The 21,368-nt window shown below is 42.0% G+C and overlaps 1 protein-coding gene, 2 non-coding genes and 1 pseudogene across 3 annotated transcripts; 1 reads left to right on the top strand and 3 right to left on the bottom strand.

The window, feature by feature from the left end:
• Window positions 1-809: 809 nt before the first annotated feature.
• Cct6a (chaperonin containing TCP1 subunit 6A) lies at window positions 810-12,521 on the bottom strand. Its single transcript, XM_003465833.5, has 14 exons — window positions 12,285-12,521; window positions 11,873-11,936; window positions 9,482-9,616; window positions 8,547-8,720; window positions 7,856-7,959; window positions 6,608-6,718; window positions 6,149-6,308; window positions 5,979-6,061; window positions 5,068-5,164; window positions 3,827-3,974; window positions 3,347-3,480; window positions 2,724-2,826; window positions 1,394-1,466; window positions 810-1,186 (listed from the first exon to the last, which is right to left on the bottom strand). Exons 1-14 carry the CDS (start codon window positions 12,419-12,421, stop codon window positions 1,114-1,116), a joined length of 1,596 nt encoding a protein of 531 aa, XP_003465881.1. The 5' UTR covers window positions 12,422-12,521; the 3' UTR covers window positions 810-1,113.
• On the bottom strand, window positions 3,653-3,786 carry LOC111755632 (small nucleolar RNA SNORA15). Its single transcript, XR_002790194.1, has one exon. It is a non-coding gene; the product is annotated as a small nucleolar RNA SNORA15 (small nucleolar RNA).
• Window positions 8,845-8,980, bottom strand: LOC111755635 (small nucleolar RNA SNORA22). The gene has a single exon (XR_002790197.1). It is a non-coding gene; the product is annotated as a small nucleolar RNA SNORA22 (small nucleolar RNA).
• Window positions 12,522-13,024: 503 nt separating the features above from the next.
• Window positions 13,025-14,571, top strand: LOC111755627 (uncharacterized protein C3orf38-like; annotated as a pseudogene).
• The last annotated feature ends 6,797 nt before the right edge of the window (window positions 14,572-21,368 follow it).

The following is a 21,368-nucleotide window of genomic DNA, read 5'->3' as shown; positions in this document are numbered from 1 at the left end:
GAACTAGAATACTAATTTGAAAAAATGGAGCTAGTAGAGTTGGATATTTTTAAATGCATTAAGTTCTTAAACTTGAAACTAAGTAACCCTTAACAATATTTTACCTAATAACCCCAGTTCTTAGTCCAGCTTTTTTGTTTTGTATTGTGGCAGGGTCTTGGTATGTGGCTCCAACTGACTTCAAACGTGATGAACTCGCAGCTTCAGTCACCATGCCTGGCTTGTACCTCTATTTTTGCCACTGTATACTTGCAGGTTTCTGTTTCCTTATATCTACTTAGTTCACGTCAAGCTTGCAACTATAATGCAACTTTTTAAACGTATTTTTGAGGTCTCAGCATGTAGTAGATTGGCCTCAAACTCATGGGATCCTTCTGCCCCAGCCTCCTGAGTGTTGGGTTATGGCATGTGCCACCATGCACCTTTGTTTCGGAAACATAACCTTTCTGAGGAAGCAAAGGTGTTTCAAAAGCATGAGTTCAAGTGATTTTACTTAGAAATCTATACTAGGGTGACAGATGCATCCAAGTTTTTAAATTATTCAAGTGATATTTATATTAGCATAACGTAGTATGTAAATATTTAACAGAGAACTGTTGCTTAATTTAAAGCATATCCACAGGAGCTGGGCATGGTGGTACCCTTGTTATCTCAGCACTTGGGAGGCTGAGGCAGGAGTTACAGGCCAGTCTGGACTACAAAGTGAGTTCAAGCCCAGCCTGAACTGCAGTTTAACTCTGTCTCAAAGATAACAAAACAAAACAAAACAAAACATCCATGTCCACAGGGAATTACTAAACCGTTAAAAATGGTTTTTCAAGGAATATTTAATAAACAAGTTAACTTTATGTTAATACAGCTAAAACAAAGCCACCTGTTTTCTGGGTAAAAAGGACCTGCATGTGTGTACACTCAGTGCAACTAGAAAATACTGTAATTAGAATTCCGTAACATCATAATTTGAATAGACACCAAGTGTTTTCTCCTTTTCTTCATGTGGGAAAAGAAAATTCCTCTGAAAATCACTTAAAGCGTGAACAGAAATTCCAGAACTCTATTCTTCAGGATCCTTCTGTGGTCTCCAGGATTCAGATGATACAGGGAGGCTTCCACTCAGCCTTTCAGCGAGGACATCCCAGCCCGCATGATCTCATCTACCAGGAGGATGTTGGTGGCAATCACAGTGCTGAAAGGGAGAAAGCAAATATGAGGCTCAGCTGCACGCTCTCCCCCAAGCCAGACTCCATTTCCTGCATGCGCACACCAAGCTGGTGCACATCCCTGCTCCTCTGTACAGGGTACTTCAGTCTGTTCACCATTCCATTCTTTTGCGGGGTGAGGGGCCAGGACATACGAAGCAAAGAACAGATGCTTCCCCCAAAGCCAAACTTACCAGGAGTGAAGCAGCTGTTTCTTCACACAGTAGTTATCCCACACGCCTGCTTCTGCTGCTACCATTGGCTCACCTGAAAGGGAACAGAATCACATGTAGTAGGCCATGAAACTGGATGCTGTCTGAAAGAACAGCAGAAGTTTGTATTTGTTGACAGAAAGACGTGTTGCTTTTTTTTTTTTCCTTTTTGCTTTTTTGAGATAAGAGTCTCACTATGCAATTCAGGCTGGCCTTGAATTTACAACAATCCTGATCCTCCTGCCTCAGCTCCCCAAGTGCAGGGAGTACAGGCATGCACCACCACGCCCAGTGAGGGTCTTATTTTGTAGTGCAGGCTGGCCTTGAACTCCTACCTCTGCCTCTCAAGTGTTAGGGTTACAGGTGTGTGTCACCAGCCTGGCTGCTTATTCTATTTAGAAATTCCAGAACAGAAAATAAAACCAATTAAACTCTTTAAAATTTAAGAGGGCTGGGGATTTAGCTCAGCGGTACAGCAACTACCAGGCAAGCATGAGGTCTTGACTTTGATTCCTGGACACCTCAAAGAAACAGTAACCAAGGCAACTTAGTAAGATCCTGTATAAAAATAAAATCTTAAAAAAGGACTAGGAATGTAGCTTAGTGTTTCCTAAGCTTGATCCCCAGTACTGAAAGAAAGCAAGCTGGGAATGGTGCCTAGTGCCTGTAATCCCAGCTTACAGGAGGATCATGGTGATTCTGAGGCCAACCAAAGTTAGTGAGTTCAAGGCCAGTTTGAACTACATAGAGAGACCTTGCCTCAAAAGAAGGAAACAAAACAAAAATTGAACTGCATAATGAAACTGTCTCAAAAACAAAAAAATTTAGTTATGTTTTTTGTTATAATTAGTTTTAGAGGCATCATTAGTGTATGCAGAGTCCATTTCTGCATCTTTCCTCAAATAGCTTCTATATTTAACATGAATTCTCTTTTATTTAATCAACTGTAGGTTATTTAAATAAATTCCTACAACTTAACGGGAAAATTTTAGTTAAGGTAAATCCAACAAGAATCACACATCAAGGTCATGAGTTCAATCCCTGGCACCAAAAAAACAAACAAAAATACCACACTCTGAGAAATCCACTCTGTGATATGATCAACTTGTCTACTCCATGCCCTAATTCTATTTCATTCCATTTTTATCTTCTACTTATCCCAATTTAGAGTCCAGAATTCCCTCAAAGCACTGCTATCTTTAACTGTGAAGAAATCCCCAGGATTCCTAGTCCTCACATACAGACAGCCCTGGCTCCACCCTCACCCACTAACTTAGCTCTCCTCTACACATGGCTGGTTTCATTCTCTTACCTGTGTTCAAGTCCACACCCACAAGTTGACCTGACTCCGAATGTTCTGCTTGAATTTTAACTAATGTTTCCTGAAGGTCAAAGCCAGAGTTCTGAGCAAGAACCTAAAATAAAGAAGTTCAATTCTTAAAGATACAGGAACCAAGAACTGAGGGGAAAGCCTACAATAAATAAGACAACCATTACTTACATTCTCTCGTCCCTTCAGAGAACAGCCACATTCATTGCAACCTCTAACCTGCTGCAAACCTAGCAACACACTGTTCCTAGACCTGACCCTTCAATGAATTTAACAGAAAACAATGATCCAATTTGTCAGCTTAACTAAAAACAACAGAAATCAAGCATAAAATCCATACTGCAAATATTCTTAAACTATTTCTCTGGTATGTGAAACTTCAGAGACATTCAAATCTCCCAAAGGAACAAAATACTCTTTTTGAGACCCTATCTTAAAAAAAAAAAAAAAAAAAGATGATATGGGGATAATTTAGACATGTGAAAAAGCAGGTCAACTTGCTTATCCAGACATTTTCAGGTTTGAAAAACCTACATACATCAGAATGCTCAACCAGCTGAATTGCTCTGGTGCAATTTAGAAAACCATGAAGGTTACACTCGCACCTTGGGAATAATGAGCAAGGCATCGGCAAATGCCTGGACTCCGAGCTGGGCCCGACCCTTGACGCTGGCCTTGTGTTTCATCAGCGCTTCTGCCATCGCCACTTCTACCGCACCAGCACCTGGAACCACGCAGCCTGTTCACGTGGGAGAAGACAGAAATGCTGAGCCCAAGAGAAGAAACCGTAGAACCAACTATAAAGAAAAGACCCCACATAAATGGCACTCGAAAGCCACAATATAAATAACTAACAAATCAAACAGCCAAATGGCTCAGCTTAGCACTTGGCAGCTGTTGGCTGCTTCATTATTTGTAATCACTTTTAATAATGATACACCATGAAAAAACAGCATATCATTGTCATTTTAAAAGGAAGTTTTTACTTTTGCATGGTGTCTGGCTGTGTAAACTACTGATTAAAGAACACAGTATTCAGCCATGCCTTCTAGACTTACAGAGTACTAACGTAGTGAAGGTCTTACCATCATCAATAGCATTTTTGACAGCCCTCAAGCCATCTCTTATTGCATCCTTGATTTGCGTGAGAGTATGCTTATTTGGTCCTTTGACCAATAATGTGACAGAGCGGGGATTGTTGCATTTTTCAATAAAGGTGAACTTCTCTTCCCCCTACATATAAAAAAGACTGCATTTTAACAAACAATATACAGCTGCCCAGAGTAAACATAAGGCAAAGGGGGCATGGAGAGACAGTCATAGGACATAGGACAGTCATAGCACATTCAGAAGATACAGCATCCACCATATTGAAGAAAATTTTAAGGGTTGGGGATTTAGCTCAGCAGCATAAGTGCCTGCCTGGCAAGTGCAAGGTCACAAGTTGAATCCTCAGTACCACAAAAATTTAAACCAGATATGGTGGTGTACACCTGTAATCCCAGCACTGGGGAGGCTGAGACGGGAGGATTGTTGCAAATTTGAGGCCAGCCTGGGCTACAAAGTGAGCTCAAGGCCAGCCTGAACTGCACATATACGCATGAATCACTCACATATACGCATGAAAAGAAAATTACAGCAAAAAAATGCACGTATAAAAGAACTGGGAGGGCTGGGGATTTAGCTCAGTGGCATAAGCACCTGCCTTGCAAGCAGGCGGTCGTGAGTTCCAAACCCTGGTACCGATAAAAAGTAAAAAAAAAAAAAAAAAAAAAAAAAGAACTGGGAAGCTGGGAGTGGTGGCGCACACCTGTAATCCCAGGATTCTGGGAGGCTGAGGCAGGAGAATCATTGGGCTACAAAGTAAGCTCAAGGCCAACCTGAACTGCATATTGAGACTGTCTCAAAAAGACAAAAAAAAAAAAAAAAAAAAAAAGAACTGGGGGGGCTAGGGATATAGCTCAGTGGTACACAGCACCTGCCTGGCAAGCGTTAAGTCTTGAGTTTGCTTTCTGGTGCCAGGAAAAAAAAAAAAAGAAATAGGATCTGGCTGTGGTGGTGCATGCCTACAAACCCAGCACTTGGAGGCTGAGGCAAGAGGATCACAGTGAGTTCAAAGTCAGCTGACATACATACCAAGACTGTCTCAAAGAACAAATTGGATCTTTTTTTTTCTTTTAACAAATTGGATCTTTGATGGATTTTTATCTGTATAAATCATGAACTTTAAATAACAAAGAAAAATCACATCCTGAGTTTGAATTTTTCTACAGAAAAACTCATGAATAGAATAGGACAATTAGTTTTCAGATGGAAAAATGCTTACCAAAGTGTACTCATAAACCAGTCCCGCATGTCCCAAACAGTCAGGACTTAGCTCATCTAAGGAATTGAGAGCCACCCCACCACAAGCAAGAGTCAGCCTGAAATATTAAAAACAGTTTTTAAAGGAGTCACACAGGCAATATTACCTATTCTGTTTAGAAAAGACTAACAGTAATAAAAAAATTTCAGAACTACAAATGAAATTATGTTCTAAAATGTGCTCAACGTTGTCTTTTTGTTCACCATCACCAGCGGAGAACAATTCTTTTCTCCATTTAAACCCCCCCCCCCCAAAAAAAAACCACCCTCCCCAGGGCTGGGGATTCAGCTCAGCAGTATATGCGCTTAACTGGCAAGTGTGAGCTGGCTGAGTTCAATCCCCAGTACCAAAAAAAAATTTAAATTTAAATTAAAAAAAAAAAAAAAAAAAAAAAAAAGAATTCATAAACCATTCTCACTGCCAGATGTGTGGTGCACACCTGTAATCTCAGCACTCGGGAGGCTGACGCAGGAGCCTGTGAACTCAAGGCCAGCCTGCACTACCCAGTAAGATCTGGCCTCAAAAATACAATAAACAAGAAATCATGGGGGCTGGGGATTTAGCTCAGTGGCATAAGCAGGCAGTTGTGAGTTCGATCCCTGGTACCGATAAAAACGAAAAAGGAAAAAAAAAAAAAATAAATAAATAAATAAGAAATCAAATCTATATCAGTGACCACAGAATTATGCAGCTCTTGTCCTGCATGCATCAAGTCCACAGAGCACAGTGTTGAAACAGAATAACAAGTTCAAGTGGTAATTTTTATTATCTATACTGTGCATAGATAAAAGTGTAAAAAATTACATAGAGAGGGAAAAGAATCTTAATTCACTTGCAAAATACCTAAGACTGCCACAGTGACCTGCCCATACCTCTCCATGTTTCTTCTTTTAGCTCTACGCAGAGCTATGATGCCTTCTTTGGCAAGGGCATCCAAAGAGAAGGGATCAATTCCCTACAACAAAAACAAGTTTCAGTATCTTTCGCCTTTAAAAAAAAAATGTGGCAGACAATTTCACTTATAAATCTAATTTTTACTCACCTTTTGATTAATAACAACAAATCCTCTATCTGAATCACCACAGACCTTCTTTTTCAGTTCTACAATTTTTTTAACTCTATCTTCAATGAATTTTCTTTCAGCTTTTACTAGTTTTTCTCTCTCTTCTGCACTCTTGTAGAAAAAGCCAGAATTCACTTCTCTATTAAAAAATGTTACAGAAAGGGGGAAATTTTTTGTTATTTTTTTTTAGTAGAAAACATCAAGCTAACTGGCTTAAATCTCAGGACAGTTAAATCTAGAGTTCAAGCCAGGTGTGGTGGCTCTCGCCTGTAATCCCAGCACTCACGAGGCTGAAGCAGAAGGATTGTTTTGAGTTTGAGACCAGCCTGGGCTACAAAGTGGGCTCAAGGCTGGCCTGAACTGCATAGAGACCCTGTCTCAAAAAGACAAAAATGAAATAACATGCTGCTATTCCATCTTGAGGCACCATAAGCTTACGTTTTCTCATACTCCAAGGAGACATTGCACGTGAGGATGTACGCATTTTCCACTCTTTTTTTCATATCAGGATGCCGTGCTCCATGGTCCAAAACAAGCCCTCTGATTAAGCTATTAAAACAACAAAATATATAGTTACTCATTTCCAGATAGGATAGGAACATACACACCAAAATGTAAACATTAAACTGAGACTGTATAGATAATCTGCACATTGATCAGCTTTATTTTTTTATTTATTTCAACAAGACTTTTCAGAGACATACAGAAAATCAAGTGCGAGACAGAAATTTTGCAGAACATTCAAACAAGTGTCAACTCTATCTTTTGAAAAAAAACCCTGCAGAATCCCAGCATTCTGGGAGGCTAATGTCTGGAGACACAGCTCAGAATAAGGGCTCTGGGTTCAATTCCCAGTACTAAAAAAACAAAAACAAAAAACCCCTGTAGCGAGAGTCTCAGCTGTCAAACTGTGGCTATTACTTTCTTTGAAAAAGGTTAAAAACCAAATGCTAAACAGAGCCAAGGATGCAGCTCTGTATGAAGGGTTTGGACTGGATTCAAACTCCAGGAAGATATCAAGTTTTCAAATTAGGTTTTGGAAAACTTTTTTTCTTTCCTTTTTATGGAGACAGAGTCCCACTATACAGTCCAGAACTCAAGGCAATCCTCCTGCCTCAGTCTCCAGTGTGCTGGGATTACACGCACAAGCCACCACAACGTGATCAAAAAAACATTTTTTTGCTTAGTTCCCCAAGTCTCCCTTTATATTTTGTGCCCAAGTATTTCAATAAATGCCAAATCATCAATGTTGTTCATAGTCTAACCATAAACACATCATCTCCCTCATTTCTGAAATACTTTTAAGAAATTTTTTTCAGAAGTATTTCTAAGAATAGATATGATACTCAGCAACTTATCCAACATAAATGTAAGTTCACCTGAAGTTATCTGGTGAAAACATGCATTGCACAGAGCCAGGTGTGGTGGTGCACAGCTATAATCCCAACACACTCCAGGCTGAGGTAGGAGGTTTGCTGTGTAGTTCAGGCTGGCTATTCAGCCAAAGCCTGTCTCAAAAAAACAAAAACAACAAACAAACAAAAAAATGTACTACCTATTTCAGTCTGGGAGTGTAGTTCAGTGGTAAGAATCCCTGCTCAGCATATAAAAGTTCTGGGTTCCAGGGTTCCACAGACAGAATTAAAAAAAAAAAAAAAAAAAGTTTTCACAGCACTCTTTACCTACCTTGTATCTGTTTCTGATTTATGCTTCATCTCCATGATCTCAACCATGAACAGATCAATAGGTTCATCTTTTTTTCTAATGGCCAAAATGGAATCTACCACAGCCTACAACAGAGGTATAATGAATTTCTTTTTGCAGAAATTGGAACATATGGGGCTGGAGATTTAGCTCAGCAGCATAAGCGCCTGCCTTGCAAGCAGGCAGTGAGTTCGATCTCCGGTACCGATAAAAAGGAAAAAGACAAAAAAAAAAAAAAAAAAAAGAAAGAAAGAAATTGAAATATACGCTGTGTACAAGTTTAAACATAGTCTCTTCACTTTAGAATCTCTAAATGGATCTTTCCTCTGAGTAAATAAAATATACTACAAATTAAAGGCTTAAATCATTTGCATTTTTCAAATTCTCAATTTGCATTGCCCCCCAAATCAATCTCCCCCACTATTTAATTAAAAATACCAATAACTGTATATTTACAGTTTATTTTTGTAATGAAGTAGAAGAGGAACATCAAAATTCCTTAAGCATCAAAGATGGGTCATCATGAAAAAAAAAAAAATTCCTTAAGCAATGGCAAATGCTTAAGGAAATACGAATGCTCATCGCCATGGATTTGACCAGTACACACTACATACACTACCCACACGCCCCACTCCCCAAATCGTATCAGACATGCATGAGATTGAACACATACCTCTGTTAGGACATCTGCAAGTTCTGCATGAACTTTAGTACGCAGAGACGTTCTAGCCACATCTATAAGTGTTTCCCGGTCCATCTCTCTGGTTACTTTGACTTGTTCCAAAAACTGCAGTGCCTTTTCCTTTGCAGCTTCAAAACCTTCGGTAATTATTCTCGGATGAAGACCCTAGTCAACACGCAATTACAGAATCACTACTAGTACCTACCCCTTTTAAGTAGATAGAAATGTAACTTAGATAATTTTTGAAGGGATGTTCTGGTTCATTCATAATTTTAATAAAATTTAGGTAGTATGTGCTGCCTTTCTGAATACATTTAAAAGGAAAAAAATAGTCCTTTCAATGCAGAGGGAAAGAACAGGACATTACTCTAGCACAGAGTCAAAGCCAAGGAACTACAAAGCACACTTGGGTGTTCACTGTGCAAGTCGCCAGACAATACCAAAACTCCACCCTGCACTCCAAATATCTGCAGTCCATAGGAACATTTTATTTTTCTTATCGGTAATCTGAAATTCACATTATTTAGCAATAAAAATAAACAAATGGACACTAAGACTCTTTCCAGGAAATTCTGACAGTGGATTAATTCTGCTGTTTGCTTTAAACTCAGGACTACTCTGGGCTAAAAAAGCTGTACAATTCTTAAATGTTAGTTGACCTTTTCCTTATATGCCTAGCCCTGATTACTGCATTTCAATTATACATGAAAAAGAATTTCATGAATTTTTTTTCAGACCATAAAATGTTCTTTAACTTGTCCATAATCATAAAATGATTGTATGTCACATTAGGATAAAGACGAGGTTCCTAGATTTAAATTCCATCTTTACATTCTGGGTGGTCTTGGCTATAATTAACACATCAATACACACACGTATCAGACATTTCCTATATATAACAGCACAGAAACCAGGATTATGTGTACCTCAGAAATGTAGAGATCTGCCTGTTTCAGCAGCTCGCCAATGATCAAGACGTTGGAAGTAGTACCATCACCAGTTATATCATCCTGGGCTGTTGCTACTTTTGCTATTAAAGAGGCTGTAGGGTGTTGAATTTGCTGAAAGGGAGAAAGAATTATTTAAATAACTCTGCATGGGGATGCTGCCAGCAATTCTAGTACTTTGAGAACAAGAAAATCATGAGTTCCACACCAGCCTAGGCTACATGGTAAGCTCAAGGTTGACTTGACTAAATATATAGTTAGACCCTAGTTCAACAATCAAGAGTGACTTCAGTGATTTAAAATGTGTTTTGAAGCTGGGCATGGTGGTGCATACTTGTAATCCCAGCACTTAAGAGGCTGAGGCAGGAGGACCATAGTGAGTCTGAGGGCAACCAGGGCTCCACAGTGAGTATAAGACTAGCCTGAACACAGTATGACCTTGCCTCAAAAAATAAAATAAAAATGAAATGTATCTTGAAATCTGCGAAGAGGTTCTGCAAATGCTTTCTACTATTCCAGCTCTATTACGTTTAAAAAAAAAAATCACAATTAACTATTTTACACACCAGTTTGTGATCATCAAAAAAGTTCTCATACAAATTTACTTCTCAGATTATTTTCAGTTTACTGATCAAGAAACCTGAGGCTTAGTTAAGGTTTACAAAGCTGACAAACTAACAAAAGAACAAGGCTAGTGGTTGTGGGAATAAGCTAAGTATCTTTTAAAACAAAAGCCCAGTAGCCTTCAGAACAGCTTGGCATTTAATCAAATAAAGAAAAGAAAGCAGGTAAGGTGGCAAATGCCTTTAATATCAGTACTTGGGAAGCTGAGGCAGGACTATCATGAGTTCAAGGCCAGCCTGAGTTACAGAATCAAAACCTGTTTCAAAAAACCAGAACAGGCCAGACATGGGAGGCTGAGGCAGTTCAAAGCCAGCCCAGGCTACAAAGTGAGTTAAAGGCCAGCCCAGGCTGCAAAGTGAATTCAAGACCAGACTGCACTGCATAGAGGAAACCCCGTTTCAAAAAAAAAGCCAAAAAACACCACCACTACCCCCAAACAAAAAACTAGAACAGCCCTAGGAAGGCTGAGGCCAGCCTGGGATATACAACAAATGCTGTCCTCATAAATACATCTCCTAGATCAACTAGTCTTTAGACACTTAAAAACATCTGGATATTGATGTTATCATCTATCACTATAAAACCCCAGATTTTATTCTCAACTCAAATCAGAGATAAGTCATTCCTCTTTTGGATGCCAACTGCTAGGTTCTGGGAGTTCAGACATGGATAAAATACATGGATGCACCTTTGGAACATACTCAGTAGTGAAATAAATAAGACACATTTTGTGTAAACACATCATATTGCTTGGTTAGTGTGACAAGCTGAAAAAAAAACCCTATGTATGTGTGTATGTACACGTATATAAAAAACTAAGATATACTACTGATTTCTCTCAGTTTGCCTAAGATTTGTGCTGGTATTCTTTGGACAACTGAATGCAGCTGTCTTGCACTCTGGGTGAATGCTTTGGGGATGACAATGTGCATTGCGTGTACCATTGCTGCCCCCCCTAATTGACGTGCTTTGAAATTCTGTTAAATTTTTTTCTTTTTATATTTGAATAAAATGGATTTGGAAAAAAATGAGAGAAATATGTTTCCAACAATTTATTCTTGAGGGGCTTGGGATTTAACTCAGCGGCATAAGCACCTGCCTTGTAAGCAGGCAGTCGTGAGTTCAATCCCTAGTACAGATAAAAAGGAAAAAGACAAAAAAAAATTGCATACAATTTATTCTTGAATCGTAGGCCCTTAATGAGACTACTTTCTTTGCAAGTGAAGGCAGAGAGATGAAACATAAGAATTATTGTTTTTCAGTTTTTTGTGGTGCTGGAGATGGAACCCAAGACCTGTCACATGGTAGGTGAGTATTCCTCCACCAACCTACAAAGGCAGCCCCAGGAATCGTTTTTTTATAAAAACAATAAACTGGGACTATAGTTAATTTTAGTGATCAGGATCCTCTTGCTGGTTCTTTTCTGCTCTTCACTGCTCATCTTTTTGGGGCGGACAGAGCCAAGGCTGTTAGAACAGCCAAGGCTTTTATCCCCAAACTTGGACTGCAAATGGCAAAAGAGTAAGGCTTCAAAAGACAGTCTGTCACATTCCAGGGCCCCTCAATGTATTCTGTTATTACCGGTCAAGTAACTTTCCTATTCCTTCCACTGTCTGAGGTTACTTATTGAGACATCACCGAATATAATTTTTTCCTACCTAGAGGACGAACATTAGAAATCTTTGCCCAAGTCAAGCAAACTACAGGAAATTAAGTCCTTCTGAACCTAGTACATCAGCCTCTCACCATTTCGTGAAGCAGCACATTACCATCTTTAGTAAGCTTGATGTCTCCAGCGCCAGAAACGAGCCTGTTCAATGGACAGAAAATGAAGTCACTACGTGAGGTTTAACACACACAAAAGTGGCCTTTCCCCTGATCGTTGGGAACCGAGAGGGCGCGGTCGGTCACCCTCGCCTTTCCCCAGGGCGTCCCGAGACCGCTGTGAGGCCCCCGAGGGCGGGGAGCACGCACGCTGGCAGCTTTTGTTCAGCGCCGCGCCTTATCGACGCCGGGAACGCGTCGCTGCCGGCGAGGGTGGCTAGGCGGAGCAGCTGTGCCCGAACACCCGAGGCCAGGAGGGGCTGCAGCGGCGAGGAAGGGCGCGCCTCGGACCCCCGCCCGCGGCGCCCCGCACCTCCCGGCGGCCCCGCCTTACATCTTCATGGTGCCTTTAGGCCCCAAGTTGGTCCTCAGCACGTCCTGCAGTCCCCGCGCCGCGCTGATGTTAACCGCCAGCGCTGCCTGTGCGCGGGCCACCTCAGCCTTGGGGTTGAGGGTTTTCACAGCCGCCATCGCTGCCCCAGCGGAGGAAGAAGGGGAAACAGCGTGTAGTTCACAGCCCGGGTTTAGCGTGGCCAAGAGGCTCTATCCGGGTCTTCTGGAAAAGTCTGGCACGCACGGCCCGCCCCCGCCGTGCTTACGCCTCGCCGCCATTGGCTAGCGGTCCCTACGCGCCTGCTCATTGGCTTGTAGCAGTGCGGCGCCTGTAGTTGGGCGCCATTAAGCCTGGGAGGAGCCTATTCCTTTGCAGTCTAGGGTCCTAGCGGTTTCTAAAGGGCTGGCTTGTGAATTCGGGCTGCGGCCCGGACACTAGAAGTGTTTGCTGTGTGCAGGAGGCCAGCTTGCTGGCAGGGCGCCTGGGCGTGGCCAGAGGGCCTGAGTCTGAGGTCCCCGGCCACAACGCGTAGGGTGGGATGCGTCTTTCCCCTGGCCGGCTTGTCCTCAGTTTCCTTTCCTTGGCTTCCACCATCTCTTACATTGGGTTTCTGTACCATAAACTATGCTAGATGGTGTGCTGGGTTGTGTGGGGACACATGCAAATCTCCTAAGTACCCGTCTCCAGTATCAGTGTTTTTTGAGACGGTCTTCTGGGTCTTTGGGAAAAGTCTGGCACGTATGGCCCGCCCTCGGTGTACCCACGCCTTGTCGCCATTGGCCGGCAGGCCTGACCCGCGTGCTCTAACTCCTAGCAATCCTGCCTTCTGCCTGCCTCCAGAGTGCCGGAATTATAAATTTTTTTTTTTTTTGTCTTTTTCATTTTTATCGGTACCAGGGATCGAACTCACGACCGCCTGCTTGCAAGGCAGGTGCTTATGCCGCTGAGCTAAATCCCCAGTCCCTAGTGCCGGAATTATAGACACGCACTACCATACCCAGCTTATACGGTGCTAAGTCAAGGAAGATTAGGTGTAATGCAAGGTAGCACGTGCTAAATCGGTATAGAAAGTGACAGGGTTGGTGTGGTGGAACTTGAAGAGAAACAAGAATTAGTCCTTTAATGGGATCTAAGTGGCTTCTGAGACCTCGTATCCCCAGGCAGTTTTGAAAACTAAGGTTTGATTGAGCACTGGTGGTTTGATTTTGCTTTTGGAGACAGACTTTTACAATGCAGTGCAGGTTTGCCTTGAATTCACTTTGCGACTGAGTTTGAATTGACAGCGATCTTCCTGCCTCAGCCTCCCAAGTGTTGGGATTACAGACGTCCACCACCACATCCAGCCTTTTGGTGTTTCTGAAATGACTTGTTAGTTACAATTTAAGGCGCGGGCCCAGTATGCGGTAGCGACATCTTTGTTGCGGTCCTTTTCCCCTGCTCTGGGTGTCATGATGCCAGGGCTGTCACTCAGATAGAAGGCTTCTTTCTGCGCGCGCCCTCTACTGGACAGCAATAATATCATGGCCCTGTGTGACCCTGTCACCAACCACCTGGTGCAGCCAGAGGGCAGCCAAGTTGTTATTCGCGCAGTATTAGTGTGTACTCAGTAAAAAAACTTCCGAGGCGTAAAAAGTTCACCGAAAACTTATATTTAAGTGCTTGGCAACACATGGAGTCTTTGCATCTCCAGCTATTGAAAAAGCCTTACTCAGCATACAATGCAAAAGATTATTGGACAAAGCAATCAAAACTCAAAACTGAAGGAAATACCAGAGCCAGTTACAAAGAAAGAGGACCTCCAACTCTTTCAACAATCAATATAAGATTTTTTTTAAGTGAAAAAGTTGATTTTTCCTAAGAGAATTTTGTCACTGGTTCTTTGAATTTCTTAATTATCAGAATTGTTTTACGGGACCACCTCAAGATAAATGGGAGTCACAACATTTCCGGTATGATGTCAGGTCTAGGTTTTATTACTGCACAGCAAAACAAAATGTGATAGACTACTATGGAGCAAAAACTCCAGTCCTTCCTTTGTTTCTTTTTCTCAGTCTAAGCATAGAGTCCCTGGTCTTAAATGTGTTTCTCCCCAAGGGTTACTTATGATTGGAGTTATGGGAACTACTCACCAAGGGAACATTTGAGCATATTTGGACTTACTCACTGTCATTTTGTGGAAAATACTTGGAAAATCAAATGTATCAATCTGAGAGTCATTGGACAAAGTTCCCTTGCTCCTGGAACAACTTGCTGTTACACAGTGCTCTACGGGTGCTTTATCATGTAATCACCTTGTGTGATAAGGTGAAATAAGATTTTTAAAACTTTTTTTGTGTGTTTTTGAGACAGGGTCTGGCTGGTCTTGCGCTCACTTTGTAGCCCAGGCTGGTATTTAACTCACAAAGATCCTCCTACCTCACCCTTTTGAGTAGTGGGATTACCAGTGTGCATCACCACACCTGGCTGAAATAAGATTTAATGCAAGGCAGGCATTGGACAACGGGACCAGATAGCTGTCGAACTACTTCATGTAGTGGAAATGAGGCATTGTTGAACAAAAGAAAACTCAGTTTGCTTAATCCTTGGAAGCCTTACCCCTTGTGTCAGTGATGGCAAACCCTTTTTTTTGTTTTTTTTTTGTTTTTTTGTTTTTTTTTGGTCTTTTTCCTTTTTATCGGTACCAGGGATCGAACTCACGCTGCCTGCTTGCAAGGCAGGCGCTTATGCCGCTGAGCTAAGTCCTCAGCCCCATTGATGGCAAACCCTTTAGAGAAAGTACCCAATCCACAATCTCAAATCCATGTTATCATAAAGTGCCAACACTACAGTTAAACCTGAATACTGAGGTTTTAGTTTAGCAAAAGCAAGTCATACACTAACATCTTGTGTTTTAAGAGAAAAACGACAAGGTTCAGCGCCATTGCCTATGTCATCCAAAAAATCTTTGTGCAGAAACTCCTTCAGATGTGTCAGTGATTTCTAATTGATTTCAGATGTGAGGATTGACATTTTAGTTGAGATACTGTACTATAGACTTACCTATGTAAATATTTGCCTATTTTTACCTGAGTTTTAGCAAATGTTATGAGAACTTATTTTTTTCAACAGCTTTGCTATTTGATATGAGAACTTATTGCAGTTTGTTGAACAAATCCTACTTTAAATGTCACAGTTAATTGTGTGCCTTAGGAAGATTTGCAGTGCTCTTGCCTGGGTCTCCCAAGTAGCTGGGTATACAGGCATGTGGCACCATATCTAGCTCATTGAATTTTCACAAGAATCTTTTGAGGTTGATAGGTCAGATATTATTAAAACAGTTGCAAAAATGGTTACTTAGGCCAAGAGGTTAAATGACCAACTCTGGGTCACACTGTGATGTGTTAAGAGAAAGCAAAAAACCTGGTTCCGCCCTTGATTCTGTGATTGTTTTTAATTTCTGATTATCTCTATTTTTCTTCATTCCCATTTCCAATATGCAAACCTAGGTCTTTGTCTTAATTACTTTTCTCATTGCTGAGACAAAAATATCTAACACCCAAAGTCAAAGGGGAAAAGGATTTAGCTCTCAGAGGTTTGTAGAGGTTTCAGCCCACAATCAACTGGCTCCAATGTGGGATCACATGGCAGAGAGCAACCGTTCATGATGGTGGAAGCTACCAAAAGCAACAAAAGAGGAGGGCAGAGCAAGCCTCTTTCAGTCCTCTGTATTACATGCAGGCTCCTTGCCCTAGAGCGAGCATAGTACTCACTCCCTAAATCCTCAAATTAGACCATAAGTCAATCACAAACTGTAGATTTGGCCACTTCTGAAAAGCTCACTTCCATGACAGCATGAGGATTCAGGGAGACATCCAGACATAAACCATAGCAGTCCTAATCACATCTTGATTGGCCAACTACTGTGGTGCCCTTGAAGTTGCTCTCCATATATTACCCATGTTGCTGCTGAAGCAGTCTCATGCAGCTGCTCTTATCTAGTCTCTCAGGTATCTCCAGGATATAAGGCTAGACTCCTGCTGTGTTCACACAGGTCCAAAGCCTGGTATGCTGGCACCTGCCTCTCCAAACTCATAACCCTCCTTTCTTCCTATCTTTATCCTCATCCCGAGCTTTTTAGCTCTTAGAACTGTCTACCTATTTTTTCTCAGCCTGGAACACTCTGAGAGCTCCTTTCCTCCACACCACTCCAATTTCTACCCCCCATCTTCACCCAGTGGGTAGAAAAATAAACGTTCTTTATCTTCAAAGAAGCACAAAGTTTAGGGAGATAAATGTATACACAAGCAAATGACAGGATAGGCTTTATTTATTGATTGATACTAGGGATCAAACTCACAACCTCACACTTGCCAGGCAGGCACTTACACCACTGAGCTAAATCTCCAGCCCTGGGTATGTTGTATTTAAAAGATGAGTAAAATGCTGTGACCACAAAGCCTTTAACTTACAGGATTTTTGTTTTGTTTTGTTTTTGGTACTACTAGGGATCCACCCAGGGGTGCTCTACCACTGAGCTATATCCCCATCCTTGACCGGCGCAGCTCCAATGAAACAGGAGACAGGAGACGCTTTTGTGGGCGACAGTTAACTGCTAGTTTATTTACGCGGGCTCTGGTTTATATATTTGGCCGTGACCAATCACAGGCTGCCACAAGGAAGCAGGGCGGGAATAGGATGTAGGCTCTGGCTACTATATCCAGCTGTGGCCAATCAGGAGTTGCCACAGAGTACGGAGTGAGCGCGGGGTGCGCACGGGTTGGCTAATTTAAGGAGGGACTTAGTGCATTGCGGAAGCTGGCGTGGTCCTTAGTCCCGGCTGGGGTATGGTATGTTGAGTGCCTGCGCCCAACACATCCTCACTCCTTTTTTTGGTGGTACTGGGGATCGAACCCAGGCCTTTGCATTGAGCTATATCCCCAGCCCTTTTCACTTATTTATTCTGACACAGGTCTCACTGTGTTGTCCAGGCTGGCCTCAACCTCACACGCCTTCTCTTCTGTGTGGACCAACACACCTGGCTCATACCTGTTAACTCTTTTTTTTTTTCTTTTTGATAGTCTTGCTATGGAGTTCAGGCTGGCCTCGAACTCACAATGATCCTCCTGCCTCAGCCTCCTGAGTGCTGGGATTATAGGTGTGCACCATCACACGTGGCTACATGGGTTAACTCTTACCTGAGCATCAGTGAAGGCTTGGTGGGGGAGGGAGGTAAACTTCGAATGGAATTTCCAGAGATACTATACACATGTCGTAAGGAAAGAGGCCTCAGAAAAGTCCCTCTGGGCTAAGAACAATAGCAGAAGGGCTGGCCCAACCAGAGAAAGGCAGATACGGAGGATGGATGGAAGAAGAGACAGATCTGGAGAAATAAGCTTCCAGGGGCCTCCTTTATTGGACTTCCGCCTACCAGCAGTGGGAATCCAAGGAATAACCTGGATGAAGATAACCCTGGAATGGGGAAGGAGAAAGGGAAGGAAGGGAAAAGGAAAATATCGATACAAAGGAAAAAAAGGAAACAAAGCTTTTGTAAATAAGGAAGGTAAGAGGTGTTGAAAGGGAGGATGGGGGATGAGGGAAAAATCAAATTGGGTCATGTACAGGTACAAATTCTCTATGATGAATACGATTTTTTTTGGCTTTTTTTCGTTTTTATCGGTACTAGGGATCAAACTCACGACTGCCTGCTTTCAAGGTAGGTGCTTATGCCGCTGAGCTAAATCCCCAGCCCCGATGAATATGATTGTTATGTGTACCTAAAATGTGCCAATAAATGTAATTAATTAAGATAAATAAATTTTTAAAAAGATAACCCCGGAGGTGGCATGGAGGATGAAGCAGGAGAGGAGACCAAGGATGGGGAAGTCACAGAAAACATGGCTGTTAAGAAATTGGTGTGGTTGGGGGCTGGGGATTTAGCTCAGAGGCATAAGCACCTGCCTTGCAAGCAGGCGGTCGTGAGTTCGATCCCCAGTACCAATTAAAAAAAAAAAAAAAAAGAAAGAAATTGGCATAGTGGTGATCTGCAGGGGGCCGAGGTGTCACTCGGTGGTGGAGCACTCATGCTGTGCCCTGGGTCTGCTCCCCCACACTGCAGGGTTAATAAGCCGGTGAAAGCATATTTGATCCATAAACAAGTACTCGTTATTTGACTTTATTTTTATAAAGTCTCTTTTCTCCCATTTTTATTATTACACCTTACTGTTCATAATGATCGCATTCCTCACAGGGAGTCAATACATGGACATCCCACATCACAGTTCTTTTCTCATCCTCCTCTCCCTTCTTCCCTCCCCTCTCCCGCCATCTCTTGGTCCCCTTCCCACATGCAAAAGATTTCATCTTGTCATTGCCTTTTTTTTTTTTTAGGTTTTTTTTTTTTTTGTCTTTTTCATTTTTATCAGTACCGGGGATCGAACTCACGACCACCTGCTTGCAAGGCAGGTGCTTATGCCACTGAGCTAAATCCCCAGCCCCATAGGGGGTTGTTTTTTGAGGCAGGGTCTCACCATGTGGTCCAGGCTGGCCTTGAACTCATAGCAATCCTCCTGCCTCATCCTCCCAGAGGAGGGGAGTATAGTCGTTCATCACCACATCTGGCTCATTTCACTATTTCCTATTACATATCTTTTATTTTGCTTTTTATTTATGCTTTGGGTTTCTCATATAAGAGAAACCATGCCATATTTAAATTTGTGTGTCTGATTCATTTCACTTGAGATTATAGTTTCAAGACGTATCAATTTTCCTACACGATTCAGGTTTGTTCTTCTTTATGGCAGAATAGTATCCCACTGTGTATAAATACCACATTTTATTGATATATTCACTCTGTTGATGGACATATGGGCCGATTCCAAGATTTAGCTTTTCCAGTATTGACCGGCGCAGCCCCCCAATGAGACAGGAGACGCTCTTGTGGGCGACAGTTAACTGCTGCTTTATTTACGCGGGCTCTGGTTTATATATTTGGCCGTGACCAATCACAGGCTGCCACGAGGAAGCAGGGCGGGAATGGGAGGCAGGCTCTGGCTACTATATCCAGCTGTGGCCAATCAGGAGTTGCCACAGAGTCGGCACGGGGCGAATACGGAGTGAGCTCGAGGTGCGCACGGGTTGGCTAATTTAAAGAGGGATGTAGCGCATTGCGGAAGCTGTCGTGGTCCTTAGTCCAGGGTGGGGTATGGTGTGTTGAGCGCCTGCGCCCAACACAGTATGATTTGTGCAGCTATGATGATGGATATGCATATATCACTGTAATATAATGTCTGTAATTATTTTAGGAAGATACCTAAAAGAGAAATAGCTGGATCAAGTGGAATTCTAATTTTAGATTTTTTTTCTTTTTGTTCCTGAGAAAGGATCTCACTATGTAGTTTGGGCTGGCCTTGAACTCACTGTGTAGCCCAGGCTGGTCTCAAACTTGCCAGGCTGTCAAAGACTGCCAGGCTGGCAATCTCTGCCTTGGCCTCCTGACTGCTGGAATTTCAGGCATGCACCACCATGCCCAGCTGTAGTTTTAGTTTTGTGCAGTCTCCATGCTCATTTCCGTAATGTGCTAGTTTACATTCCCACAAAAACCTTTTTTTTTTAAAGATAGATGTTCTTGACATGTGGGAGGAAACATCTTAAACATCATATATGACTACTTCCTATACATCTAAACAAAAAAGGAAAGGATATATGTTAAAGTATTGATATTGGCTATATAAGAAAGTTCAGGCCTGGTAGAGTGGCGCCTGCCTGTAATCCCAGCACTTGGGAGGCTGAGGCAAGAAGATCACCACAAGTTTGAGGTCATCCTGGGCTACATAGTGTGTTCAAGGCCAGCCTAGAATGTAAGTGAGACCCTGTGTCAAAAAAAAAAAAAAAAAAAACAGGAGTTCAGGATAACCTAATTTCGTATTTTGCAAACCTCTCCAGATTAGCATCTCCATAAAGGGACACACTGAAGCATGTACATGAAAATATAAGCAGTATGTCAAGTGTCTCATTAAATCCCCCCGAATGTCTTTTTTTTTTTTTTTTGAGACAGGGTCTCACTATGTAGTTCAAGTTGATCTCTCGATGTGGTCTAGGGTGGTCCTAAACTTGTAGTAATCCTACAGCTGGGTATTATAAGTGTGTATGCCATGTCTGGTCTGCATCAGGAGATTTTTAAACTTGCTTCTTGATTTCTTCCTCAGTCTATTAGCTGTTCAAAAGTAAGTGAATTTGAGCCGGGATGTAGTTCGGTGGTAGAACACTTGCCTAACTTGTGCAAGACCCCAGATTTCAAAAATGCTTTATATTAAAGTTTAGATTTTTTATGTGTGGTGCTGGGGATCAAACCCAGGGGTCTGTGCCTGGTAGACAAGTGTTCTACCACTGAGCAGAATCTTCAGTCCCAGGACAAATCTTCGTGGAGACTTTGCTCTTTTGACTGTCAGATGGTCTTTCCTGGAAAATGTTCCAGTGCTGATGAGAAAACTAATCAGCAGCTGCCAGATGGAATTCTCTGCAGATGTCTGCTGCCCATTAGGTCCCAGGTGTAGTTTAACTCTGCAGTTTCTTTGTTGGTTTTCAGTCTGCTGATCTGTTCTTTGATGAAGAGGCATGTTAAAGTCCTTGATTATTATTACTGTTTTGTGGATTTGTCTCAGCCACTGGGGTATGTGTCATGTCCCAAAAATGTCAAATCAATAAATTCCTGTGTAATCCAATTTTATATTCTGTTCCATGTGAATCCTGTTTTTTTTTTTTTGCCCCTACACAGTGTCTCACTATGCAGTTCGGGCTGACCTTGAATTCATTGTGTAACCCAGATTGACCTTGAACTCATAGCAATCCTCCCGCCTCATCCTCCTGAGTGCTGGGAATACAGTTATGTGCCTTTTTTAAAAAATATTTTTATTAGTGTCTTAATTTTACAGAATATTGAGCATGGTATTTTCAAACCTGTACCTACTTGATTTTATCTACCCCTCATTACACTCTCTAACTTCCCCCATTCTGTTCCTCTTGTAAAATAGAGGTCTCCCCTCTGATCAGGGAAGCAGCCTTGGTTCTTTGAAAGGGTGAGAAGGAATTTAGGGGTCAGGAGACAGG

This window comes from Cavia porcellus, unplaced genomic scaffold, assembly GCF_034190915.1.
Source record: "Cavia porcellus strain 051 isolate PalLab524CR breed Dunkin Hartley unplaced genomic scaffold, mCavPor4.1 scaffold_23, whole genome shotgun sequence".
NCBI classification, from domain to species: Eukaryota; Metazoa; Chordata; class Mammalia; order Rodentia; family Caviidae; genus Cavia; species Cavia porcellus.
Note: the sequence above shows the minus strand (reverse complement) of the source record. Positions and strands in the feature narration are given on the sequence as shown.